Source organism: Protomyctophum parallelum (assembly GCF_964188405.1).
Source record: "Protomyctophum parallelum genome assembly, chromosome: 12".
NCBI lineage: Eukaryota > Metazoa > Chordata > Actinopteri > Myctophiformes > Myctophidae > Protomyctophum > Protomyctophum parallelum.
In genome coordinates this window covers 11,907,229-11,930,610 of record NC_139712.1, presented here as the reverse complement: position 1 = coordinate 11,930,610, position 23,382 = coordinate 11,907,229, and the positions used below count along the sequence as shown (strand labels likewise).

General features: G+C 46.6%; 1 protein-coding gene across 1 annotated transcript in view; it reads right to left on the bottom strand.

Annotated features, from left to right (window-relative positions):
- The window catches only part of LOC310867506 (retinal-specific phospholipid-transporting ATPase ABCA4-like), a gene marked incomplete at both ends in the record, with an annotated part of 107,595 nt that overhangs the window by 67,204 nt on the left and 17,009 nt on the right, over positions 1-23,382 (bottom strand). The window contains 8 exon segments of the mRNA XM_083777620.1: positions 2,505-2,681; positions 3,747-3,952; positions 10,890-11,141; positions 12,614-12,730; positions 14,126-14,265; positions 15,732-15,975; positions 18,711-18,803; positions 21,338-21,535. Of these exon segments, the coding sequence (XP_083633746.1) occupies positions 2,505-2,681; positions 3,747-3,952; positions 10,890-11,141; positions 12,614-12,730; positions 14,126-14,265; positions 15,732-15,975; positions 18,711-18,803; positions 21,338-21,535 (1,427 nt within the window).

The window sequence follows — 23,382 nt, the reverse complement described above, 5'->3', positions numbered from 1 at the left end:
GGACATTAGACCCAGGGAGGACAGAGGGACAGAGCTGTAGACCCAGGGAGGAGAGAGGGACAGAGCTGTAGACCCAGGGAGGACAGAGGGACAGAGCTGTAGACCCAGGGAGGACAGAGGGACAGAGCTGTAGACCCAGGGAGGACAGAGGGACAGAGCTGTAGACCCAGGGAGGAGAGAGGGACAGAGCTGTAGACCCAGGGAGGACAGAGGGACAGAGCTGTAGACCCAGGGAGGACAGAGGGACAGAGCTGTAGACCCAAGGAGGACAGAGGGACAGAGCTGTAGACCCAGGGAGGACAGAGGGACAGAGCTGTAGACCCAAGGAGGACAGAGGGACAGAGCTGTAGACCCAGGGAGGACAGAGGGACAGAGCTGTAGACCCAGGGAGGACAGAGGGACAGAGCTGTAGACCCAGGGAGGACAGAGGGACAGAGCTGTAGACCCAAGGAGGACAGAGGGACAGAGCTGTAGACCCAGGGAGGAGAGAGGGACAGAGCTGTAGACCCAGGGAGGACAGAGGGACAGAGCTGTAGACCCAAGGAGGACAGAGGGACAGAGCTGTAGACCCAGGGAGGACAGAGGGACAGAGCTGTAGACCCAGGGAGGACAGAGGGACAGAGCTGTAGACCCAGGGAGGACAGAGGGACAGAGCTGTAGACCCAGGGAGGACAGAGGGACAGAGCTGTAGACCCAGGGAGGACAGAGGGACAGAGCTGTAGACCCAGGGAGGACAGAGGGACAGAGCTGCAGACCCAGGGAGGACAGAGGGACAGAGCTGTAGACCCAGGGAGGACAGAGGGACAGAGCTGTAGACCCAGGGAGGACAGAGGGACAGAGCTGTAGACCCAGGGAGGACAGAGGGACAGAGCTGTAGACCCAGGGAGGACAGAGGGACAGAGCTGTAGACCCAGTGAGGACAGAGGGACAGAGCTGTAGACCCAGGGAGGACAGAGGGACAGAGCTGTAGACCCAAGGAGGACAGAGGGACAGAGCTGTAGACCCAGGGAGGACAGAGGGACAGAGCTGTAGACCCAGTGAGGACAGAGGGACAGAGCTGTAGACCCAGGGAGGACAGAGGGACAGAGCTGTAGACCCAGGGAGGACAGAGGGACAGAGCTGTAGACCCAAGGAGGACAGAGGGACAGAGCTGTAGACCCAGGGAGGACAGAGGGACAGAGCTGTAGACCCAGGGAGGACAGAGGGACAGAGCTGTAGACCCAGGGAGGACAGAGGGACAGAGCTGTAGACCCAGGGAGGACAGAGGGACAGAGCTGTAGACCCAGGGAGGACAGAGGGACAGAGCTGTAGACCCAGGCCAGCCTGTTGGACATGTGGACAGAGCTGTGTCTCATAGAAGGGCTGTGGGCAGTTCAGAAACCGTCTGCCAGTGACATCATCATTAGGCAGATTTTTTTTTTATTAATTTAAACCATTTACAAAAATGTTTAGATTTTCATTATCGTGAGAACGATGGCTTCCATTTTCGCATTGCAACTTTTCAGGACTAGAAAGCCTGCAGTTTCTATTAGCTTGTATTCCCCATCGGTACCCCCTTAGATATCATCATGGCCCATAGCACTTATCCTACCTCCTTAGATAGCATTTCGGTAGACTTATAGCATGTTATGTAGACAGCACTATAATTGCATTGTATATAGTCATAGCACGCCATAGTACATATGTATAGCATAGTAGTATAGATATATAGTTTATATGTATAGTCTCATAATATAGATATTCCACTGTTACTTTCTTAGCTTACGCATGTTTCATGATAAATGCTTTTTTGTGATGTATTCCCATGCTTTTTGTTCCTGCTTAATGTAAGTCGCTCTGGATTAAGAGCGTCTGCTAAATGCCTAAATTGTAAATTGATCGGTGATGTCACTGGAAGACAGTTTCTGAACTGCCCACAGCCCTCCTATGAGACACAGACCGAGTAGAAAAAATAATTGCGCCATTTTTCATGATTATTAGTGAGGACCAATTATATGAAGATAGGTTTAAAGGTGGTGAAGTGTAAAGGAGCAACTTGGACACTCAGGCATGAAGGAAGCATGAGTCCAAGTCCGTTGCTCTCCCCTTGTCCCCCATATATGGGGACTAGGTTGGTCTCCCCTTGTCCCCCATATATGGGGACTAGGTTGGTCTCCCCTTGTCCCCCATATATGGGGACTAGGTTGGTCTCCCCTTGTCCCCCATATATGGGGACTAGGTTGGTCTCCCCTTGTCTCCCCCATATATGGGGACTAGGTTGGTCTCCCCTTGTCCCCCATATATGGGGACTAGGTTGGCGGAGGGTGTGTAGAGCCCAGGATCACATTAGATGATTGACACAGGGGTGAAAAATGGGTTACAAAATTGTGGGATAAAAAATAATTATAAAAAAAAAAAGAATGCTGCCTTCGGGAATGGCATGGAAAGTGTGTGCGTGTGTGCGTGCGTGTGTTGCGTGCGTTGCGTGGGTGCATTGCGTGGGTGCATTGCGTGCGTCCTCTCACACGTCGTCCACGTAGCATGGGTAGGGCATCTGCTGCAGGTAGACCCCTAGTGGCCGCTCCCTGCCGGTGAGCGTGCGCACCACGCCCTGCTCCAGCATGTCCTGGAGGTAGGCGAAGCCCCCCCACACGTAGCGCAGGTCATCCAGGGGGTCGGCCCGGGGCCCGGGGTCCCAGTACCTTAAATACACACAGGTCAAAGGTCATCCAGGGGGTCGGCCCGGGGCCCGGGGTCCCAGTACCTTAAATACACACACAGGTCAAAGGTCATCCACAGGGTCAGCCCGGGGCCCCAGTACCTTAATACAAACAGGTCAAAGGTCATCCACAGGGTCAGCCCGGGGTCCCAGTACCTTAAATACACACACGCACAGGCCCGGATTTAGTTTTTTTATTTTGGATTTTCCAAATCAATGAAAAGCAAAGCTTTTGCACGCCTACAGGCGACAGGTGCGTAGGAGAGGGTACGGTGCCCCAAAAATGAACAAGGAAAACAACCGCACACCGTCTTCAAATGCAGTGACCACCTTTTATTTACCTTTTATTTACAGGGAAACGGCAACGTTTGGGCCTATGCGGCCTTCATCAGGATTTTCCAAATCAACACAAATCGTTATGAACAACAATAAATCCTCAACACCCCGAGCGGCAAGGACGGAGTTCTCCGTCCCATCAATTAGCATAACGCCCTGCAGCGCTCTGGACGGAGATTGGTAAAAAAAAGGACGGAGATTTATTGATATCAAAACCGATCACATCGCTCCACAGGCTGGGAGCATCTGTCGCTCCACAGGCTGGGAGCGTCTGTCACTCCACAGTCTGTCGCTCCACAGGCTGGGAGCGTCTGTCGCTCCACAGGCTGGGAGCGTCTGTCGCTCCACAGGCTGGGAGCGTCTGTTGCGCAACACTCAATGTTATTTCCCGGTGGGACGTCATCAGAAATGCCGAAATTTTAGCCGACAAGACCGAATAACTCTTGATCTAAAGCATTCCTTCTAATTCTAAGAAAAGGTTGCGTGTTAGACGGCCCACCGCGGTCCCGTCGCTACAGTCTCGTTAGAATGAAATCATACCTCCCGTTGTTGTCGATCGCCTCGAGTGTTTTGGCTACATTTAGCTGCTTCGGCTACAAGCTCGTAGTGCGGCACTCTGTGCCCGATCTGAGTGGGTAAAACACCAAAATGGGTTCCCGCCCCGGAATGGGTTAAAACACCAAAAGGGGTTCCCGCCCCAACATGGGTATACCTGTCTTTGATCTTGTTGGTGCGCTCCACTGAGTCGATGTCCATGCGGATCTTGAACTTGACGTACTTTGGGACCGCGGCGGTCCACGGGGACATGTCCACGAACACCACGCCCGCCCAGAACTTCCTGTCCGCCAGGAGGTCCAACGCCAGGACGGTCAGCGCCTCCTCGTCCTCCACGCCCACAAACTTATCCAGGACCAGACACTGTGGCGGGGGGGGGGGGGAAGACATTATGGGACGTATTTGTTTCTATGTTTATTTTGTCTCATAGGAGGGCTGTGGGCAGTTCAGAAACAGTCTTCCCGTGACATCATCATTAGGCAGATTATTTTTTAAACACTATTTTTCTTTACAAAAATGTTTGGATTTTCATTATCGTGAGAACGATGGCTTCCATGTTCGCATTGCAACTTTTCAGGACTAGAAAGCCTGCAGTTTCTATTAGCTTGTGTTCCCCATCGATGATGTCACTGGAAGACGGTTTCTGAACTGCCCACAGCCCTCCTTTGAGACACAGACCGAGTAGAAAAACATTGCGCCATTTTTCATGATTATTAGTGAGGACCTATTCTATGAAGATAGGTTGAAAAGTGGTGAAGTGGTCCTTTAAGACACTGTGGGGGGAAGTACGAATATGTGCATACCTAGCAATTTGATTGATTAATTGATTGATTGATTGACAGTTTGCAGAATTACAGTACATTTCAAGTACAACTCAATACAACAACTTTTAACTGTGATACCATAAAGCATTACACTTGTTTACAATAGGGCCCACCATTTTCAATTAGAAAATAGAAAGGGAAAATAAACATATACAGTGAGGGGAAAAAAGGGTGGGCGGGGGATTCAGATTTTACGGGGGCCAGTTTCGAATAGCTGGTGGGTACGAATATATACGTAGTTAGCAAAAAAAGAGTTGCGTATAGTACTTAAGTAAATGTACTTAGTTACATTATGAACCCGCAGTGCTATGCTAGAGGCCTTCATGTGGTTAAATCAGACGTCAAAAGTAGCATTCGTTGGACAATATCGTATATATGTTATTGTTATTAGCATGAGGGCAGATCAGGTCAGCGGTGTGGAGCTAGCTACCGCTTCAACAAAGCCTGCAGCGGAGCGCGGCTAGCACGCAATACACTCTCATTCCCCGTGACACCTCAGCCTGTGGCCTCTCTCCCTCTCTCCCTCTCTCTCTCTCTCTCTCTCTCTCTCTCTTCCCCCCCTCCCTCCCTCCATCAACGGTGCACAAAACAGAAGTTGACAGCTATAGTATTTTGTTTTAGCCGTCTCTCGCCCCCCCTAGATTTCTATAGCCTTTAGAACGAGGGGACAAATTAGACAGCCTCTGGCACGCTCGGGGACAGCCGTCTGAATGGGGGGGGGGGGGGGGGGGCACGCTTTGGGACAGCCGTCTGAATGGGGGGGGGGGGGGGGGGGGCACGCTTTGGGACAGCCGTCTGAATGGGGGGGGGGGGGGCACGCTTTGGGACAGCCGTCTGAATGGGGGGGGGGGGGGGGCACGCTTTGGGACAGCCGTCTGAATGCTGGTATTGAGCGCCATGCACAGTCGTGTGCGTCCCATGTTTTTCCGCGGAGCCGCCATAATCTATTGAGATCAGCGTGGAGTGACAGACAGACAGAGGCCCCTTTTAGCTGTGCTGTTTTATTGGCGTTAAATAGGCCCGTTAAGGAAGACAGGCCCCAATGTTGTGGACCGGGGTAGGAATGCGACACAAATGCATCTCCTCGCAACAAAACAGTTTTAAGGGCATGTCACTAAGGCTGTACCCTAGCCCTTATTTTAGGACTCGAACTTCAGGCAGGAACTTCCGAGTGAACATTCGGACCATTTGTTTCTAATTAATAAAAAAATAACAGTCTCTATCAGAGCGCACAGCGCGTCTCCCCCGCTCTTTATCAATCTCTCTCGTCTCCCAACACACACACACACACACACACACACACACACACACACAGAGTGACCAGATGTCCCGATTTGTGCGTGATTGTCCCACATTTCAATGACTTTTCATGCGTCCCGCAAATTGAGACAGGCTCCAGTTTTCAAACGTGCGCTTTATCTGTGGGTCTGTCAGCAGCGAAGCTGCCGAGGCTGTCATGACAGGGCCTGGGGGCGGGCCGTGACAGAGAGGGGGAAATGGGGCACGTTCAGAAATACCACACCGGAGCGCACTCGCATATTAGTTTGCATTGCACAGTGGGCTCAGTGCGCTATTTCCGAACGCGCCCCAAATCAATGTGCTGCGGACAGTTTAGTGAACACCCACCAAAACAAAACAACGCACGAAACACAGTACGACGAGGAGAAAGGGGAAGAAAATGAAGTGCAGTTACTACAACAAGCACAGGGAAACTTCTGTGACATTTGTAGTTAGAGTCGTTTCTCAATGACACGGAGGAGGTGAATAACGACGTGAAGCAACGTGCTGATCAAAAGGAGGCTTCACGGAGCATGGACACGTTTGTACTAAAACGTGTGTGTGTGTGTGTGTGTGTGTGTGTGTGTGTGTGTGTGTGTGTGTGTGTGTGTGTTTGTTGCTGATTGGCTGCAGGCCCATCACCAAATTAATGTGCACAGGGGATTTTGGAGAGGGACAGCACAACAAGGAGATAGACAACTTCTGACAGGAATGCACTAGAAAACTACTTTTTTTGACATGCTCATATCACATTCTCGCCGAGATATATTTTCGAGTTAATAAAAAAGGAAAAAAATAAAATATTATTATCCCCCTTTCAGAACAACGAACGGCCCAGGAAATGAAATGCAATGCATTCTGACCATAGGATTTTCTTTAAGTATTTATTCATAGACGGTTACGCCGCGGACAAAGCCAACTCGGATCGTGACAAATCATGACAATGAACACAATGTTTTGGGGCCGATCAAATCATTAGAAAGAAGAAAATAAAGGCAGGAGACAACACTATTTGTTTTGTTTTTCTTCTTATAAATGATTTGATCGGCCCAAAACATTGTGTTCATTGTCATGATTTGTCACGATCCGAGTTGGCTTTGTCCGCGGCGTAACCGTCTTTAAATAAATACTTAAAGAAAAGCCTATGGTCAAAATGCATTGGGATTTATTTCCTGGGCCGTTCGTTGTTCTGAAAGGGGGAGGGACTGCGACGCTCTATAGGTCCTCGAATCCTATAAAGACTCACCTCTCCTATTGGTGGAGGTATGAGGACTCACCTCTCCCTATTGGTCGAGGTACGAGGACTCACCTCTCCCTATTGGTCGAGGTAAGAGGACTCACCTCTCCCTATTGGTCGAGGTAAGAGGACTCACCTCTCCTATTGGTGGAGGTACGAGGACTCACCTCTCCCTATTGGTCGAGGTAAGAGGACTCACCTCTCCTATTGGTCGAGGTACGAGGACTCTCACCAGTGTTGTTTTCGTCGACTAAAACTAAGACGAAAAATGTTCGTCGACTACCTTTTTCCACTGACGAAAACTAAAAAAAAAACTAAATAAAAACGAATCTATGATGACTAAAACTAAGACTAAATATACTGACAATTTCGTCAACAAATAAAAACTAGACTAAAATGTTAGTAAGTGACTAGTGGACAAGAGATCCAGTTTTATGCTGGGTTGCATGCTGAAAATAGCAGATATACAATCTTGTGAGATTGTATATCTGCTATTTTCAACATGCAACCAAAAGTGTAAAATATGTCATTACAACGGCACCAAGGCCTGTCAAAACACATTTTAGTCGACTAATAGTCCAGGCAAAGTAGCATTTCCAGACAGACTAATTAAAATAGAATTTTTTTCACCATAGATCATCTCTATGAGGTGTCTAGAACAACATACTAAAAGTCCTAAGAAATCCTAGATGCGGAAATATGTTTAATTCTCATCAATTCAAGATGTGTGCTAATACCTCGAGAAAACTAAACACCCTAATGGGCTTTTTTTTTTTCTTTTGTCCTATCACAATGAAACTTTCCACAATGAATCTTAACATGAAAACTAAACTTTTTTGTATTACAAGTTTCTCTGACACTTAATTTGAATATGCAAATTAGCTTAATATATATTGAATATGCCCACATTTGCATATCACGGAAATTACTTTTCCCCAAAATGTATAATATTTACATTGTTGTTTGTTAATGATATCAAACACACTGATCAGACTTTCATGAACCATTTCATCGAAATATTGTGACTTCATAGAATAACATCAAAAACACCATTCATATGTATGACAAATAAATCCGTCAAATCTTCCTCCAACCATCCTACTGCTAATGGTTGATGGCAATGCTGCTTTTGGACTGGCCTCTAACCTGAAACCTGCCGGGCTTGGTTGTACCTACTGGGGGCATAACCCCCACCGGTATAGTCCTCAGGGTCACAGAGGCCAGGTGACCTACCTCTGGGAGGACATCCCCTGGCTGCAGCAGTGTCTCAGTCCATCCCAGTCTTCTTGTTCCTGTACTCTGCAGACGCACCTGAAGCTGTTGCAGGCCATCTCCCACCTCCAGGTAGACTCCATCACACAGCTCTCCCACCTCCAGGTAGACTCCATCACACAGCTCTGTCACCTCCAGGTAGACTCCATTACACAGCTCTGTCACCTCCAGGTAGACTCCATCACACAGCTCTCCCACCTCCAGGTAGACTCCATCACACAGCTCTGTCACCTCCAGGTAGACTCCATCACACAGCTCTCCCACCTCCAGGTAGACTCCATCACACAGCTCTGCCACCTCCAGGTAGACTCCATCACACAGCTCTCCCACCTCCAGGTAGACTCCATCACACAGCTCTGTCACCTCCAGGTAGACTCCATCACGCAGCTCTCCCACCTCCAGGTAGACTCCATCACACAGCTCTTTCACCTCCAGGTATACTCCATCACACAGCTCTCCCACCTCCAGGTAGACTCCATCACACAGCTCTGTCTCCTCCAGGTAGACTCCATCACACAGCTCTGTCTCCTCCAAGTAGACTCCATCACACAGCTCTGTCTCCTCCAGGTAGACTCCATCACACAGCTCTGTCTCCTCCAGGTAGACTCCATCACACAGCTCTCCCACATCCAGGTAGACTCCATCACACAGCTCTGTCACCTCCAGGTAGACTCCATCACACAGCTCTGTCTCCTCCAGGTAGACTCCATCACACAGCTCTCCCACCTCCAGGTAGACTCCATCACACAGCTCTGTCACCTCCAGGTAGACTCCATCACACAGCTCTCCCACCTCCAGGTAGACTCCATCACACAGCTCTGTCACCTCCAGGTAGACTCCATCACACAGCTCTCCCACCTCCAGGTAGACTCCATCACACAGCTCTCCCACCTCCAGGTAGACTCCATCACACAGCTCTGCCACCTCCAGGTAGACTCCATCACACAGCTCTCCCACCTCCAGGTAGACTCCATCACACAGCTCTGTCACCTCCAGGTAGACTCCATCACACAGCTCTCCCACCTCCAGGTAGACTCCATCACACAGCTCTGTCTCCTCCAGGTAGACTCCATCACACAGCTCTGTCTCCTCCAGGTAGACTCCATCACACAGCTCTCCCACCTCCAGGTAGACTCCATCACACAGCTCTGTCACCTCCAGGTAGACTCCATCACACAGCTCTGTCACGTCCAGGTAGACTCCATCACACAGCTCTGTCTCCTCCAGGTAGACTCCATCACACAGCTCTGTCTCCTCCAGGTAGACTCCATCACACAGCTCTCCCACCTCCAGGTAGACTCCATCACACAGCTCTGTCTCCTCCAGGTATACTCCATCACACAGCTCTCCCACCTCCAGGTAGACTCCATCACACAGCTCTGTCTCCTCCAAGTAGACTCCATCACACAGCTCTGTCTCCTCCAGGTAGACTCCATCACACAGCTCTCCCACCTCCAGGTAGACTCCATCACACAGCTCTGTCACCTCCAGGTAGACTCCATCACACAGCTCTGTCTCCTCCAGGTAGACTCCATCACACAGCTCTCCCACCTCCAGGTAGACTCCATCACACAGCTCTGTCTCCTCCAGGTAGACTCCATCACACAGCTGTCGCTACAATTATGTTGTGTCTTTCCTACTCCTTAAAGGTTTCACATGTGACATTAATTCATTTATTTTTAATGTCACAATGACACAATCCCTTTAATGTTTTGCAAATTCATCCATCCATTCATCTTCATCCGCTCATCCGAAGTCGGGTTGCATAGAGTTCCAGACTTCTCTTTCCTGGGCCACGTTATCAGGGGAACCTCCCCTGTTGTTGCTACCTTGTCGTGGTGGTGAGGCCTGTGTGCCTCTGTGACCCTGAGGACTATACCGGTGGGGGTTATGCCCCCGGTAGGTACAACCAAGCCCGGCAGGTTTCAGGTTAGAGGCCAGTCCAAAAGCAGCATTGCCATCAACCATTAGCAGTAGGATGGTTGGAGGAAGATTTGACGGATTTATGCATTTGTCATACATGTTTTTGATGTTATTATATGAAGTCACACTATTTTTATGAAATGGTTCATGAAAGTCTGATCAGTGTGTTTGATATCATTAACAAACAACAATGTAAATATTATACATTTTGGGGAAAAGTAATTTTCGTGATATGCAAATGTGGGCATATTCAATATATATTAAGCTAATTTGCATATTCAAATTAAGTTTCAGAGAAACTTGTAATACAAAAAAGTTTAGTTTTCATGTTAAGATTCATTGTGGAAAGTTTCATTGTGATAGAACAAAAGAAAAAAAAAAGCCCATTAGGGTGTTTAGTTTTCTCGAGGTATTATCACACATCTTGAATTGATGAGAATTAAACATATTTCCGCATCTAGGATTTCTTAGGACTTTTAGTATGTTATTCTAGACACCTTATAGAAATGATATCTGTTGAAAAAAAAACTATTTTAATTAGTCTGTTTTTTGGGTCTAAAATGGGCTAGATTGCCTGGACTATAAATCAACTGCAGATTTAGTCGACTAAAATCGTATGGCATTTAGTCGACTAAAACTAGACTAAACACTAGAACGTTCCAGGTGACTAAAATGTGACTGAAACTAAGTGAAAACTATTCAAGAGACTATTATGACTAAAACTAAAATAGAAATCTGCTGCTACAAAAACAACACTGGGACTCACGTCTCCGTATCGGCTGAGCAGGCTGAAGACCCGGTCGGTGAGGTTGAAGACGTCTCGCCAGTCGAAGTGGGCCACGCCGGGCGGGCGGTCCTCCGGGGGCCCGTTGTGCAGGAAGTTGAGCACGTGGGCGGAGGAGAAAAGCGGAGCCTGATGCTGCTGGTGGTGGTGGCGCCCCCGCTGGCCGGAGGGGGACAGTGCATGCTGCAGACTCTTGTCTATGAAGTCCGTCACCGCGGGGTTACGGAGGATATCCTGGGAAATAACCCCACATTAACCCGTTCTGACCTGAGATCAGATTCTAAAAATGTCTTCTAAATCCTGACAGTTTTCTGAAAAAGCTACGTTTCTATATGTCAGTCGTTCTTCGATTAAATTTTTTTTAGCAGACCTACAAGCTCGTAGCGAGAGTGAGCTTGTAGATCTGCTATTTTTAAATAGCTAAAGCATAACATAATGCTAACACCAAAAGGGGTTCCCTGACACCACTGGTGTTTTTTGGCAGCAAATGTAGTTTTAGTCACATTTTAGTCACCTGGAATGTTCTAGTGTTTAGTCTAGTTTTAGTCGACTAAAGCATCATAAGATTTTAGTCGACTAAATCTACAGTTGATTTAGTCGACAAGCTCACAACGCGGCATGCTATTTTCAGCCTGCAACAGCGCGACCGATTCATCATGCAACCAAGTGTAAAATGACTTATACTGGATCTCTTGTCCACTAGTCCCTTCCTGACATTTTAGTCAGTCTAAATCCCCTCACCTGTGCAATTTAAAGCCTCTGCCTCAGCCAATTGATTGCCATGGCAACCACACACCTGACAATTGATTACTTAACCAGTCCACTTTTCACAGTCAGTTTGCACTCTATAGGGCTAATGGTATGATGTGTTTGAGGTCGATTCTACTAATGCCTTCTAAATCCTAATGTTGAAAGAAATTAATTATGTGTTTGGCCACGGACCCCCATCTCAAAATATTTTGTTCCAGGGATCCTGAGAAGTTATTAGTATTAATTTTATTTGACATATTATCATCAGATCACTTCACAGAATCACTCTTTTTTTTAAACAAGACATACTGAAAAACCAGAACAAACAAACGCCACACACACACACAAGAAAATAATAAATAAAGACCCCCGGGTCCATAGGGATATCCCTTTGGTCTAGTGGTTAAGATATTGAACTTTCACGTGGGAGACCAGGGTTCAAATCCCGGGCGTTTGCACTAACATTTAATCTCTTTCAATCTGCCGTCGCTATTTTTAGAATGTCATTACATTAGTGGAAAATCTTAATAATTCAAGTAAACCTCACAACATGTTGCTGTTGCATCATGACAAGAGCTTGTAGATCAGCTATTTTTGCTATTCATTGTACAGTGAGTCAGGGAAGGACGGATAGAGAGACAGAGACAGATACAGGGAGGAGGGAGAGAGAGGGGGGGTAGATAAGGGGCCTATTTGAGGACGTTTACATTCAAGCAGGAAACCTTGGACAGCAGGTGAACTGAAAGACCTCAATAGTCAGGAAGTGACTGCAAATTAAATACAACCTGTATATGTATCAGCCAGCCAGCCAGCCAGCCAACCAACCAGCCAGCCAACCAACCAGCCAGGTCAACCAACCAGCCAGGTCAACCAACCAGCCAGCAAACCAACCAGTCAGCCAACCAACCAGCCAGGTCAACCAACCAGCCAGCCATAAAGCCACAGTATTATCCTACCCTGATCATATTCATCTGGACTCCATCCTGGAAGAAGGACCAGACCTGAGGCGACACCTCCTCCCAGGCCTTGAACATGTTCCTCAACCTCTCCAGCTCCTCGAACGTCGTGTTAGCCTGGAGGATACAGGTAGCATTAGCATGGAGGCTACAGACACAACGTAGCATTAGCCTGGAGGATACAGGTAGCATTAGCATGGAGGCTACAGACACAACGTAGCATTAGCCTGGAGGGCCGCTAGCCCCTCATATGTCCATAGATTCCCGTAGACAAAGAACGGACATATTTCCACGCGATAGTGTAAATTATTGATGACATCATTGTTGACGATGGTGAGGACGAATGATTGGCCGGAATGATATGATGTATGATGGATGTACGTTGATAAGAGCGTTAAGGTGCTAGCCCATCCTATATATACAGGTTTAATGTTTGTCTTTAGTTCGATGTTGGTTTTAAAAACGCCATTGACAATTAATATAGCATGATGCTACATTTAGCCGCACGCACACACACACGCACGCACACACGCACACACGCACGAAGGGCACAACAACAGCAGAGCTGTTTCTGCTGTGTTAACCCTTTAGCTACCAACACCCCTCTCTGAGCAATGAGGGCCCTACACACTGAGGGAAGGACACGACAAGGAGGCCATTACGGGTCACTAATATGTGCCCCCTGTTTGTGGAAGAGGCATTCCTTACCAAGGTGCTTAAGTACCAGCGTCTTAAGGATGCTATTACACAGCTTGGCTACAGATGTAAACTACTTGTGTTCATATTTGGAAGCCTCGGTAATGTCCATAAATCAGTCGTGAGGGGCCTGCAGATTGCAGGCATGCCCAATAAGCCGAGAGCTGATCAGGCATTGGCAAAATTCTGTCGCCATATATGGAGAAGGCGATGCTTTCTGTACCCGTGATCTGTATCCTGAAGCACTTGTTGTAGAGTTTCTTTCAAGTTTGCGCATCCACTATTGTTTGTGTTGAAGAAATTCCTTGTAGAATGTGAATGCAAATAAATATGTTAAATGTGTGCGACTGTGTGTGTGTGTGTACGTGTGTTTGTACGTGTGTACTTGCATTACTATATTTGTGAGGACAAGTATAGTATAATTTGAGACATATAAATTGTAGTACCATTTTACCTCCATTACCAGCTAAGTGGCCTTCTGGTTAGAGTGACTGGGAGGTCTGGTGGTTCGACCCCCGGACGGGTCATCTACCAAAGACTGTAAACATGGGACCCGATGCTGATCATGGTATCTTACCCTCCCACCCCATCGGGTACAACTTACTTATCATGCTCCTTGTAGCGGGGGAGTCGGGGGTGTAGAGGACCCTCCCCACCACCACTTACCCCCCGTATGATGCTCCTTGTAGCGGGGGAGTCGGGGGTGTAGAGGACCCTCCCCAGCACCAGGGTACAACTTACCCCCCGTATGATGCTCCTTGTAGCGGGGGAGTCGGGGGTGTAGAGGACCCTCCCCAGCACCAGGGTACAACTTACCCCCCGTATGATGCTCCTTGTGGCGGGGGAGTCGGGGGTGTAGAGGACCCTTCCCAGAACCAGGGGCTTCATGGAGCTCCATACCATTCTGGTCAGAGGGTTGGAGTGAAGCTCCTCCATCAGCTGGTTACAGAATGGAGCTGCAGGACAGTACCGGTGTTAGTATATGTATATACATACTGGTACTGTGGTCGGTACTGGTACTACTGGTTAGGCATGTAACGATACACTCAACTCACGGTACGATACGTATCACGATATGAGGTTCACGATACGATTTTTCACGATATTTTCCAGACAAATGACCTTTTTTTATATGATTTATCTCCCCCCCCCCGCCCCCCCCAAAAGCTTTTTCACAACTTTTATTTAACTACATTGCAAAGATAATTGCCTTCCTTGATGTATTAATGAGCATCAATAACGACCATCACCTGGGCACAGTCACAGACACATATACAGCTCCCCTCTCCAGGCCTCTACTGTCTCATTTCTCTACAAAATCATGTGAATATGATGGAATATGATTACAGCTGACATTTCTTATCACACACTAGCCCCCCCCCTCGATTTTTATTTTCAATAAATCGATACATATCGTCAGGATATAATATCGATATATCGCGATATACGATATATCGTTACATGCCTACTACTGGTACATACTGGTACTGTGGTGGGTACTGGTATTACTGGTATACATACTGGTACTGTGGTGAGTACTGGTACTACTGGTATACAATAGTAAAGTAATGATATATCGTTACATGCCTACTACTGGTACATACTGGTACTGTGGTCATAGGAGTACTGGTACATACTGGTACTGTGGTCGTAGGAGTACTGGTACATACTGGTATTACTGGTACATACTGGTACTGTGGTCGTAGGAGTACTGGTACATACTGGTACTGTGGTCGTAGGAGTACTGGTACATACTGGTACTGTGGTCGTAGGAGTACTGGTACATACTGGTATTACTGGTACATACTGGTACTGTGGTCGTAGGAGTACTGGTACATACTGGTATTACTGGTACATACTGGTACTGTGGTCGTAGGAGTACTGGTACATACTGGTATTACTGGTACATACTGGTACTGTGGTCGTAGGAGTACTGGTACATACTGGTATTACTGGTACATACTGGTACTGTGGTCGTAGGAGTACTGGTACATACTGGTACTACTGGTACATACTGGTACTGTGGTCGTAGGAGTACTGGTACATACTGGTACTACTGGTACATACTGGTACTACTGGTACATACTGGTACTACTGGTACATACTGGTACTGTGGTCGTAGGAGTACTGGTACATACTGGTATTACTGGTACATACTGGTACTGTGGTCGTAGGAGTACTGGTACATACTGGTACTACTGGTACATACTGGTATTACTGGTACATACTGGTACTGTGGTCGTAGGAGTACTGGTACATACTGGTACTACTGGTACATACTGGTACTACTGGTACATACTGGTACTGTGGTCGTAGGAGTACTGGTACATACTGGTATTACTGGTACATACTGGTACTGTGGTCGTAGGAGTACTGGTACATACTGGTACTACTGGTACATACTGGTATTACTGGTACATACTGGTACTGTGGTCGTAGGAGTACTGGTGCGTCTCGGAGCCGTTGATCCCCAGGAAGGCCTTGTAGTTGTTGTCCTCGTACCAGTTGAGCGACGCCACGCGCGAGAACGCCCCCTGGCTGTAGCCGCACGCCAGGGCCGAGGCGGCCGCCGTCAGCCGGCCCAGAGACGGAGGCTCGCCGCCGCCGCTACCGAAGAGGGGCGCCATCGTCCGGAGGAGGTCCCTGGAGCTGGACCTCTGGAAGAGCTGAGGTGGGACGTGGGGGGTTGTTTTTGGGCAGCAGAATTAGATTTTTAGTCATAGTCTTTTGAATAGTTTTTAATTTAGTTTTTAGTCAGTCTTTTGAATAGTTTTTAGTCAGTCTTTTGAATAGTTTTTCATTTAGTTTTTAGTCAGTCTTTTGAATAGTTTTTAGTCAGTCTTTTGAATAGTTTTTCATTTAGTTTTTAGTCATAGTCTTTTGAATAGTTTTTCATAATGACAGTAATCCTAAATCATATTCAAGAGCTTTTGGAGAGAAATTAGACAGACTCCTGCAGTCTGTGTGTGCGTGTGTGTGTGTGTGTGTGTGTGTGTGCGTGTGTGCGTGCGTGCAAATGTATTAGCCTACATAAATCTGTGCGTTTGAACACAAAATGCATTTGTAGAACCCAAAGAAGTATGCGCTTCACGCGCACACCGTGCAGCCCTCCACACAAAATCATTCTACAGTTGTGGCCCCCGACCTAATCTAGTTTAATACCTAGGAAGTTTTGGACCTTTTTGGCTTTATTTTGCGTGTCTTAAGTACCAGGTCTTATACCCTAACTTTTTTTTTTTTTATATATTTTTTTGCGGCTTACGCCTTTTATTGATTTTTTGAAGGGACAGACAGTAGGCTGACAGGAAACGGGAGAGAGATGGGGGGATGACATGCAGTAAAGGCCGTGTCGGGCTCGGGAGTCGAACCCGCGGCACACTGCGACTGGATTACCAGTCAGGTGCCCAGACCGTTACGCCACGGCCTGGGCCCTTATACCCTAACTTGAGTAAACTAAAGACCTGGAGGCGTGGTCAATGCTATTTGGCCACTCAGAATAGCCAAATGGCATTGACCACGCCTCCAGGTCTTTAGTTAACTCAAGTTAGGGAATAAGACCTGGTACTTAAGAAACGCAAAATACAGCCCATTGTGTCCAAAACTGTTGCTTTTTCAGGATTCACATTCAAACTAAACGGCAAAAGGTATCAGATCTACAACCTCGTCATGCTACAGTGTGACGCTGTAGCATGACCATGTAGGTCGTTGATTTACGAAGAATTACTTAAAAAAGAAAAAAAAATCTGGTGATAAGAGGTTTCTTTTTTCCCGAAAGAAAGGATATCCACTCAAACACATGAGATACCGACAGAGTAAAATAAACACACATTGTTCACTGGAGTGTGTGTGCGTGCGTGGCACACACCAATAGCCCGTTCTTGCACTGCGAGGGCTGTCACCAACACAGATTCCGTGATTTATGTGTTTTTAAGGAGCCTGCGCTGGATTTAGTCTTCCTCATACGCACTAAAATAAATGATATCCACCCCCTCCCCCCCCCCCCCCCCCCCCCCCCCCCTGCGTATGAATACCAGCGCGGGGGAAACGACACGCTTCCTGAGAGCTAAAAATATACCGAATGTCCACTATCTGTTTGAACGGAGAGGGGGGAGGGGGGGGGGGGGGGGGTAGTGGGGGGGGGGGGGGGGGGGGTAGTGGACACACACACACACACACACACACCAATTTTCCTTTAGACCGTTACAGTGTTGTTTTTTTGGCAGCACATTTCTATTTTAGTTTTATAGACTAACTTGATTAATTAATTAACTTGAGTATAAACTAAAGACCTGGAGGCGTGATCAATGCCATTTGGCTATTCTGAGTGGCCAAAGAGCATTGATTACGCCTCCAGGTCTTTAGTTTACGCAGGGAATAAGACCTGGTACTTAAGACACGCAAAATACATCCCTTATAGTCTCTTGAATAGTTTTCACTTAGTTTTACTCACATTTTTATTCACCCCCCTGAATGTTTTAGTGTTTTAGTCGACTGAATATCATAAGATCTTAGTCGACTAAATCTACGGTTGATTTTTGTCGACTAAGTGTGTATTTTGGCGGGCCTGGATGCTGTCGAGGTGACGGCATCTTACACTTGCTGAAAATAGCAGATCTACAAGCTCAGCGCGTCGCACTGCGAGTGTCAAAAAAAAGGTGTAAAATGACTTGTCTTTTATTCATACTGGATCTCTTGTCCACTAGTCCCTTCCTAACATTTTAGTCCAGTTTTTATTTTGTCGACGAAATTGTCAGTATATTTAGTCTTAGTTCTAGTCATCATAGCTTAATTTTCATGTAGTTTCCATTTAGTTTTCGTCAGTGGAAAAATAAAGGTAGTCGAAGAACATTTTCCGTCTTAGGGCCGATTCATACTCCTATCTTACCGCTGTTTCGGCGCTGTTGTGCCGAAATGATTTTGGCTCGTCAGAAATTTTCTGTAGCACCGAAGAGCCCCCCCCCCCCCCGAACCTCAAATGACGTCACATTGTAGGCTCTACAGAGCCAAATGACGTCACACTGTAGGCTCTACAGAGCCAAATGAGGTCACATTGTAGGCTCTACAGAGCCAAATGAGGTCACATTGTAGGCTCTACAGAGCCAAATGACGTCACATTGTAGGCTCTACAGAGCCAAATGACGTCACATTGTAGGCTCTACAGAGCCAAATGACGTCACATTGTAGGCTCTACAGAGCCAAATGACGTCACATTGTAGGCTCTACAGAGCCCAAATGACGTCACATTGTAGGCTCTACAGAGCCAAATGACGTCACATTGTAGGCTCTACAGAGCCAAATGACGTCACATTGTAGGCTCTACAGAGCCAAATGACGTCACATTGTAGAGTATGAATCGGCCCTTAGTTTCAGTCGACGGCATCAACCCGGAACCGTCCGTTACCTGGTGCAGTTTCTCCGGAGCAGCGCCGGACAGAACGTCGGCCCAGAACTGAAGGTCCACTCCGTCCTCATAGTTGTCCACGACGCGGGGAAGCTATTCAGAGCAACACAAACACAACAACACGCATGATATTAGTTGTCCACGATGCGGGGAAGCTATTCAGAGCAACACAAACACAACAACACGCATGATATTAGTTGTCCACGATGCGGGGAAGCTATTCAGAGCAACACAAACACAACAACACGGATGTTATTAGTTGATTTAACCTCCCTGGTGCAGCTTATTATTAGATGGTGTGTGTCCACGTCGGACAAATAAATAAAAAACTACACTTTAGAAACAAGATCAAATAAACAACTACACTTTAGAAACAAGACCAAATAAACAACTACACTTTAGAAACAAGACCAAATAAACAACTACACTTTAGAAACAAGACCAAATAAACAACTACACTTTAGAAACAAGACCAAATAAACAACTACACTTTAGAAACAAGACCGAATAAACAACTACACTTTAGAAACAAGACCAAATAAACAACAACACTTTAGAAACAAGACCAAATAAACAACTACACTTTAGAAACAAGACCAAATAAACAACTACACTTTAGAAACAAGACCAAATAAACAACTACACTTTAGAAATGAGACCAAATAAACAACTACACTTTAGAAACAAGACCAAATAAACAACTACACTTTAGAAACAAGACCAAATAAACAACTACACTTTAGAAACAAGACCAAATAAACAACTACACTTTAGAAACAAGACCAAATAAACAATACACTTTAGAAACAAGACCAAATAAACACTACACTTTAGAAACAAGACCAAATAAACTATGTCACTTTAGAAACAAGACCAATATTTGAAAGCCACCTCACGTAAAATGCTGTACACACTAAGACCAAAGATGCTTGTAATAAGCTGCGCCCACACAGTATGGGCCCTAAAATATGCTGAGTGGGATCCAACACATGGTCACACATCAGTAACATACACTACGGTCAGATTCTCTCAAGGACTCTTGAGATGTTTTTATAATAATTATTCCCAGGGATCTTCCCCAGACATCTCAGCTCAGCTCACAACACAAAAGGTCAAAGGTTCCAGGAAGTGAGACACTGAGCGTCCAGCAACAGAACGAACATCCTTAGCTTCCTCGCCAACATTCCTCCTATGCGGAGATTCAGGCACCTTTTCCCAATGTTACAGACCTGATATACAGTATGCGTGTGTGCGTGTGTGTGTGTGTGTGTGTGTGTGTGTGTGTGTGTGTATGTGTGTGTGTGTGTGTGTGTGTGTGTGTGTACAAGCACGTGCTCTGAAAGAATATACAGTATTACAAAGTCTCCTGAACTTCATGTCGTTACAAGCTCTCGACGTGCCGCAGCACGAAGCGTTGTGAGCTTGTAGATCTGCTATTTTTTATAAATTATAAAAAAGAAATTATAACAATGTTTAAAACACCAAAAGGGGTTCCCGCCCCAAAATGGGCTAGTCATTGGGTTAGACCAGTCATTAGTCCTACGTAACCTCCCACGGGGCAGCACACCTAAACCTAACCTTAACCCATGTCTAACCAATGACTAGTCTAAACCTAACCTCCCACGGGGCAGCACACCTAAACCTAACCTTAAGCCATGTCTAACCATTGACTAGTCTAAACCTAACCTCCCACGGGGCAGCACAACTAAACCTAACCTTAACCCATGTCTAACCAATGACTAGTCTAAACCTAACCTCCCACGGGGCAGCACACCTAAACCTAACCTTAACCCATGTCTAATCATTGACTAGTCTAAACCTAACCTCCCACGGGGCAGCACAACTAAACCTAACCTTAACCCATGTCTAACCAATGACTAGTCTAAACCTAACCTCCCACGGGGCAGCACACCTAAACCTAACCTTAAGCCATGTCTAACCAATGACTAGTCTAAACTAAGTATGCACCCTAAACCTAACCTTAACCCATGTCTAACCAATGACTAGTCTAAACTAAGTGTGCACCCTAAACCTAACCTTAACCCAAGTCTAACCAGTGACTAGTCTAAACTAAGTATGCACCCTAAACCTAACCTTAACCCATGTCTAACTAATGACTAGTCTAAACTAAGTATGCACCCTAAACCTAACCTTAACCCAAGTCTAACCAATGACTAGTCTAAACTAAGTATGCACCCTAAACCTAACCTTAACCCAAGTCTAACCAATGACTAGTCTAACCCTAACCTCCCACGAGGCAGTACACCTAAACCTAACCTTAACCCATGTCTAACCAATGACTAGTCTAAACTAAGTATGCACCCCTTGAGAACAACTGACACAGAAACACAGGTCTTGATTGAGGAAAAGTGGAACAGTGAACTGAGTAACTGACCAGCCGGAGCAGAGACAGACAGAGAGACAGAGAGACAGAGAGAGAGAGAAAAGTGTCAGTGAACTGAGTAACTGACCATCCGGAGCAGAGACAGACAGAGACAGAGACAGAGAGACAGAGAGAGAGAAAAGTGTCAGTGAACTGAGTAACTGACCATCCGGAGCAGAGACAGACAGAGACATAGACAGAGAGACAGAGAGAGAGAAAAGTGTCAGTGAACTGAGTAACTGACCAGCCGGAGAAGTTTGCTGAAGTCGACGTTGGCGTAGAACTTGTCCTCGATGAGCTGCAGCCGCTGAGCGCTGAGCACGCACAGGGCGCCGCGCACGGCGTACAGGCCGCGGCGGCTCGGGAACGCCAGGAAGCGCTCCAGGAGAGAGACACTGCACGCTATGTCCTTCAGACGGAGATCTGGAACGCCATGGGAAAACTGGAGAGAGAGAGACGGAGAGACAGAGACAGAGAGAGACAGAGACAGTTACAGAGAGACAGAGACAGAGAGACAGACAGACAGAGAGACAGAGAGAGATACAGAGAGAGAGACAGACAGAGAGAGACAGAGAGAGAGACAGAGAGAGACAGAGACAGAGGGAGGGACAGAGAGAGAGACAGAGAGACAGAGACAGATACAGAGAGAGACAGAGACAGATACAGAGAGACAGAGACAGATACAGAGAGACAGAGACAGATACAGAGAGAGAGAGACAGAGAGAGAGAGACAGAGGGAGGGACAGAGAGAGAGACAGAGAGAGAGAGAGAGAGAGACAGAGGGAGAGACAGAGAGAGACAGAGACAGATACAGAGAGAGAGAGAGACAGAGAGAGAGACAGAGGGAGGGACAGAGAGAGACAGAGACAGATACAGAGAGAGAGAGAGAGAGACAGAGAGAGAGAGAGAGAGACAGAGGGAGAGACAGAGAGAGACAGAGACAGATACAGAGAGAGAGAGAGAGACAGAGAGAGAGAGAGAGAGAGAGAGACAGAGGGAGGGACAGAGAGAGAGACAGAGACAGAAAATTAAAGTCTGATCTTTCCGACGAAAAGTCCGGTGGTCGGAGAGAGTATGGACTGCCCTTAAAGGGACACTTCACCCTTTTTGCAAAAAAATATATGTTAATGACGTTTAGAAGCTTTATAACACTTTCCCGGGGGTCTTTATGTGTGTAAATATGTGGTTTTAGATATTCTAGATTGTAGCAGTGAGCCCAGTGTCTCTGATGCCATGGACACTGGGCTCACTTCCTTCCTGGACTACAATTCCCATAATACTTTGGTGCACTGCTACTCCTTGTGGATAGGGGGAGGTCTGTCTTACTGAGACCACATGTAGTCCAGGAAGTAAGTGATCCCAGTGTCCATGACATCAGAGACACTGGGCTCACTGCTACAATCTAAAATATCTAAAACCACATATTTACACACATAAAGACCCCCAGGAAAGTGTTCTAAAGCTCCTAAATGTCATTAACATATATTTTTTAGCAAAAAGGGTGAAGTGTCCCTTTAACTCTGAAGAGGTGGGTTTTCAGACTACGGTGGAAGGTTGGGAGTGAGTCTGCGGTTCTGACTGCGATGGGAAGTGCGTTCCACAGTTTTGGAGCCAGAAGGGAGAAGAGTTTGGGACGTGTGGAGCGTTGTTGTCCCGGCTGTTTTTAGTGAGGGTATACTGATCGGAGTGCACGGGAGGGTTTGTAGGGTGCAATCAGACTTGCAAGGTATTTTATTAGGCATTTATTGTTATTTTTGTATGCATCGTCTGTGTCACGGTGTTTAATCCCCTGATTCTGTCCCACGCTATAGTTGTCCATATCTCGCTTATCTGCGTTTTCTAACTTTGGGGGGGTTTTTTTGTGTGTTTTTATCGTAAATTAACGCCCCACTTGATCACACTACATCGTCACACAAAAACATCAGAAGTAGCAGATCTACAAGTTCCACGCGCGGCACGAAGCGAAAAGTAACAGTTTTGTTTGGAAAAATACACTGCCACTCTGTTTTGTATTGTTTTGTTGTGAATTTCTTTGGCTGTGTTTTGCAGTGTTGTTTTTGGCAGCAAATTTCTATTTTAGTTTAGTCATAGTCTTTGGGCTGAAACTTCATTTAGTTTTAGTCACATTTTAGTCACCTGGAAATGTCTTAGTGTTAGTCTAGTTTTAGTCGACTAAATGTCATAAGATTTTAGTCGACTAAATCTACAGTTGATTTAGTCGACTCAAATGTATTTTGGCGGGTCTTGATGCCGTCGTAATGAGTGTTTTTACACTTGCTGAAAATAGCC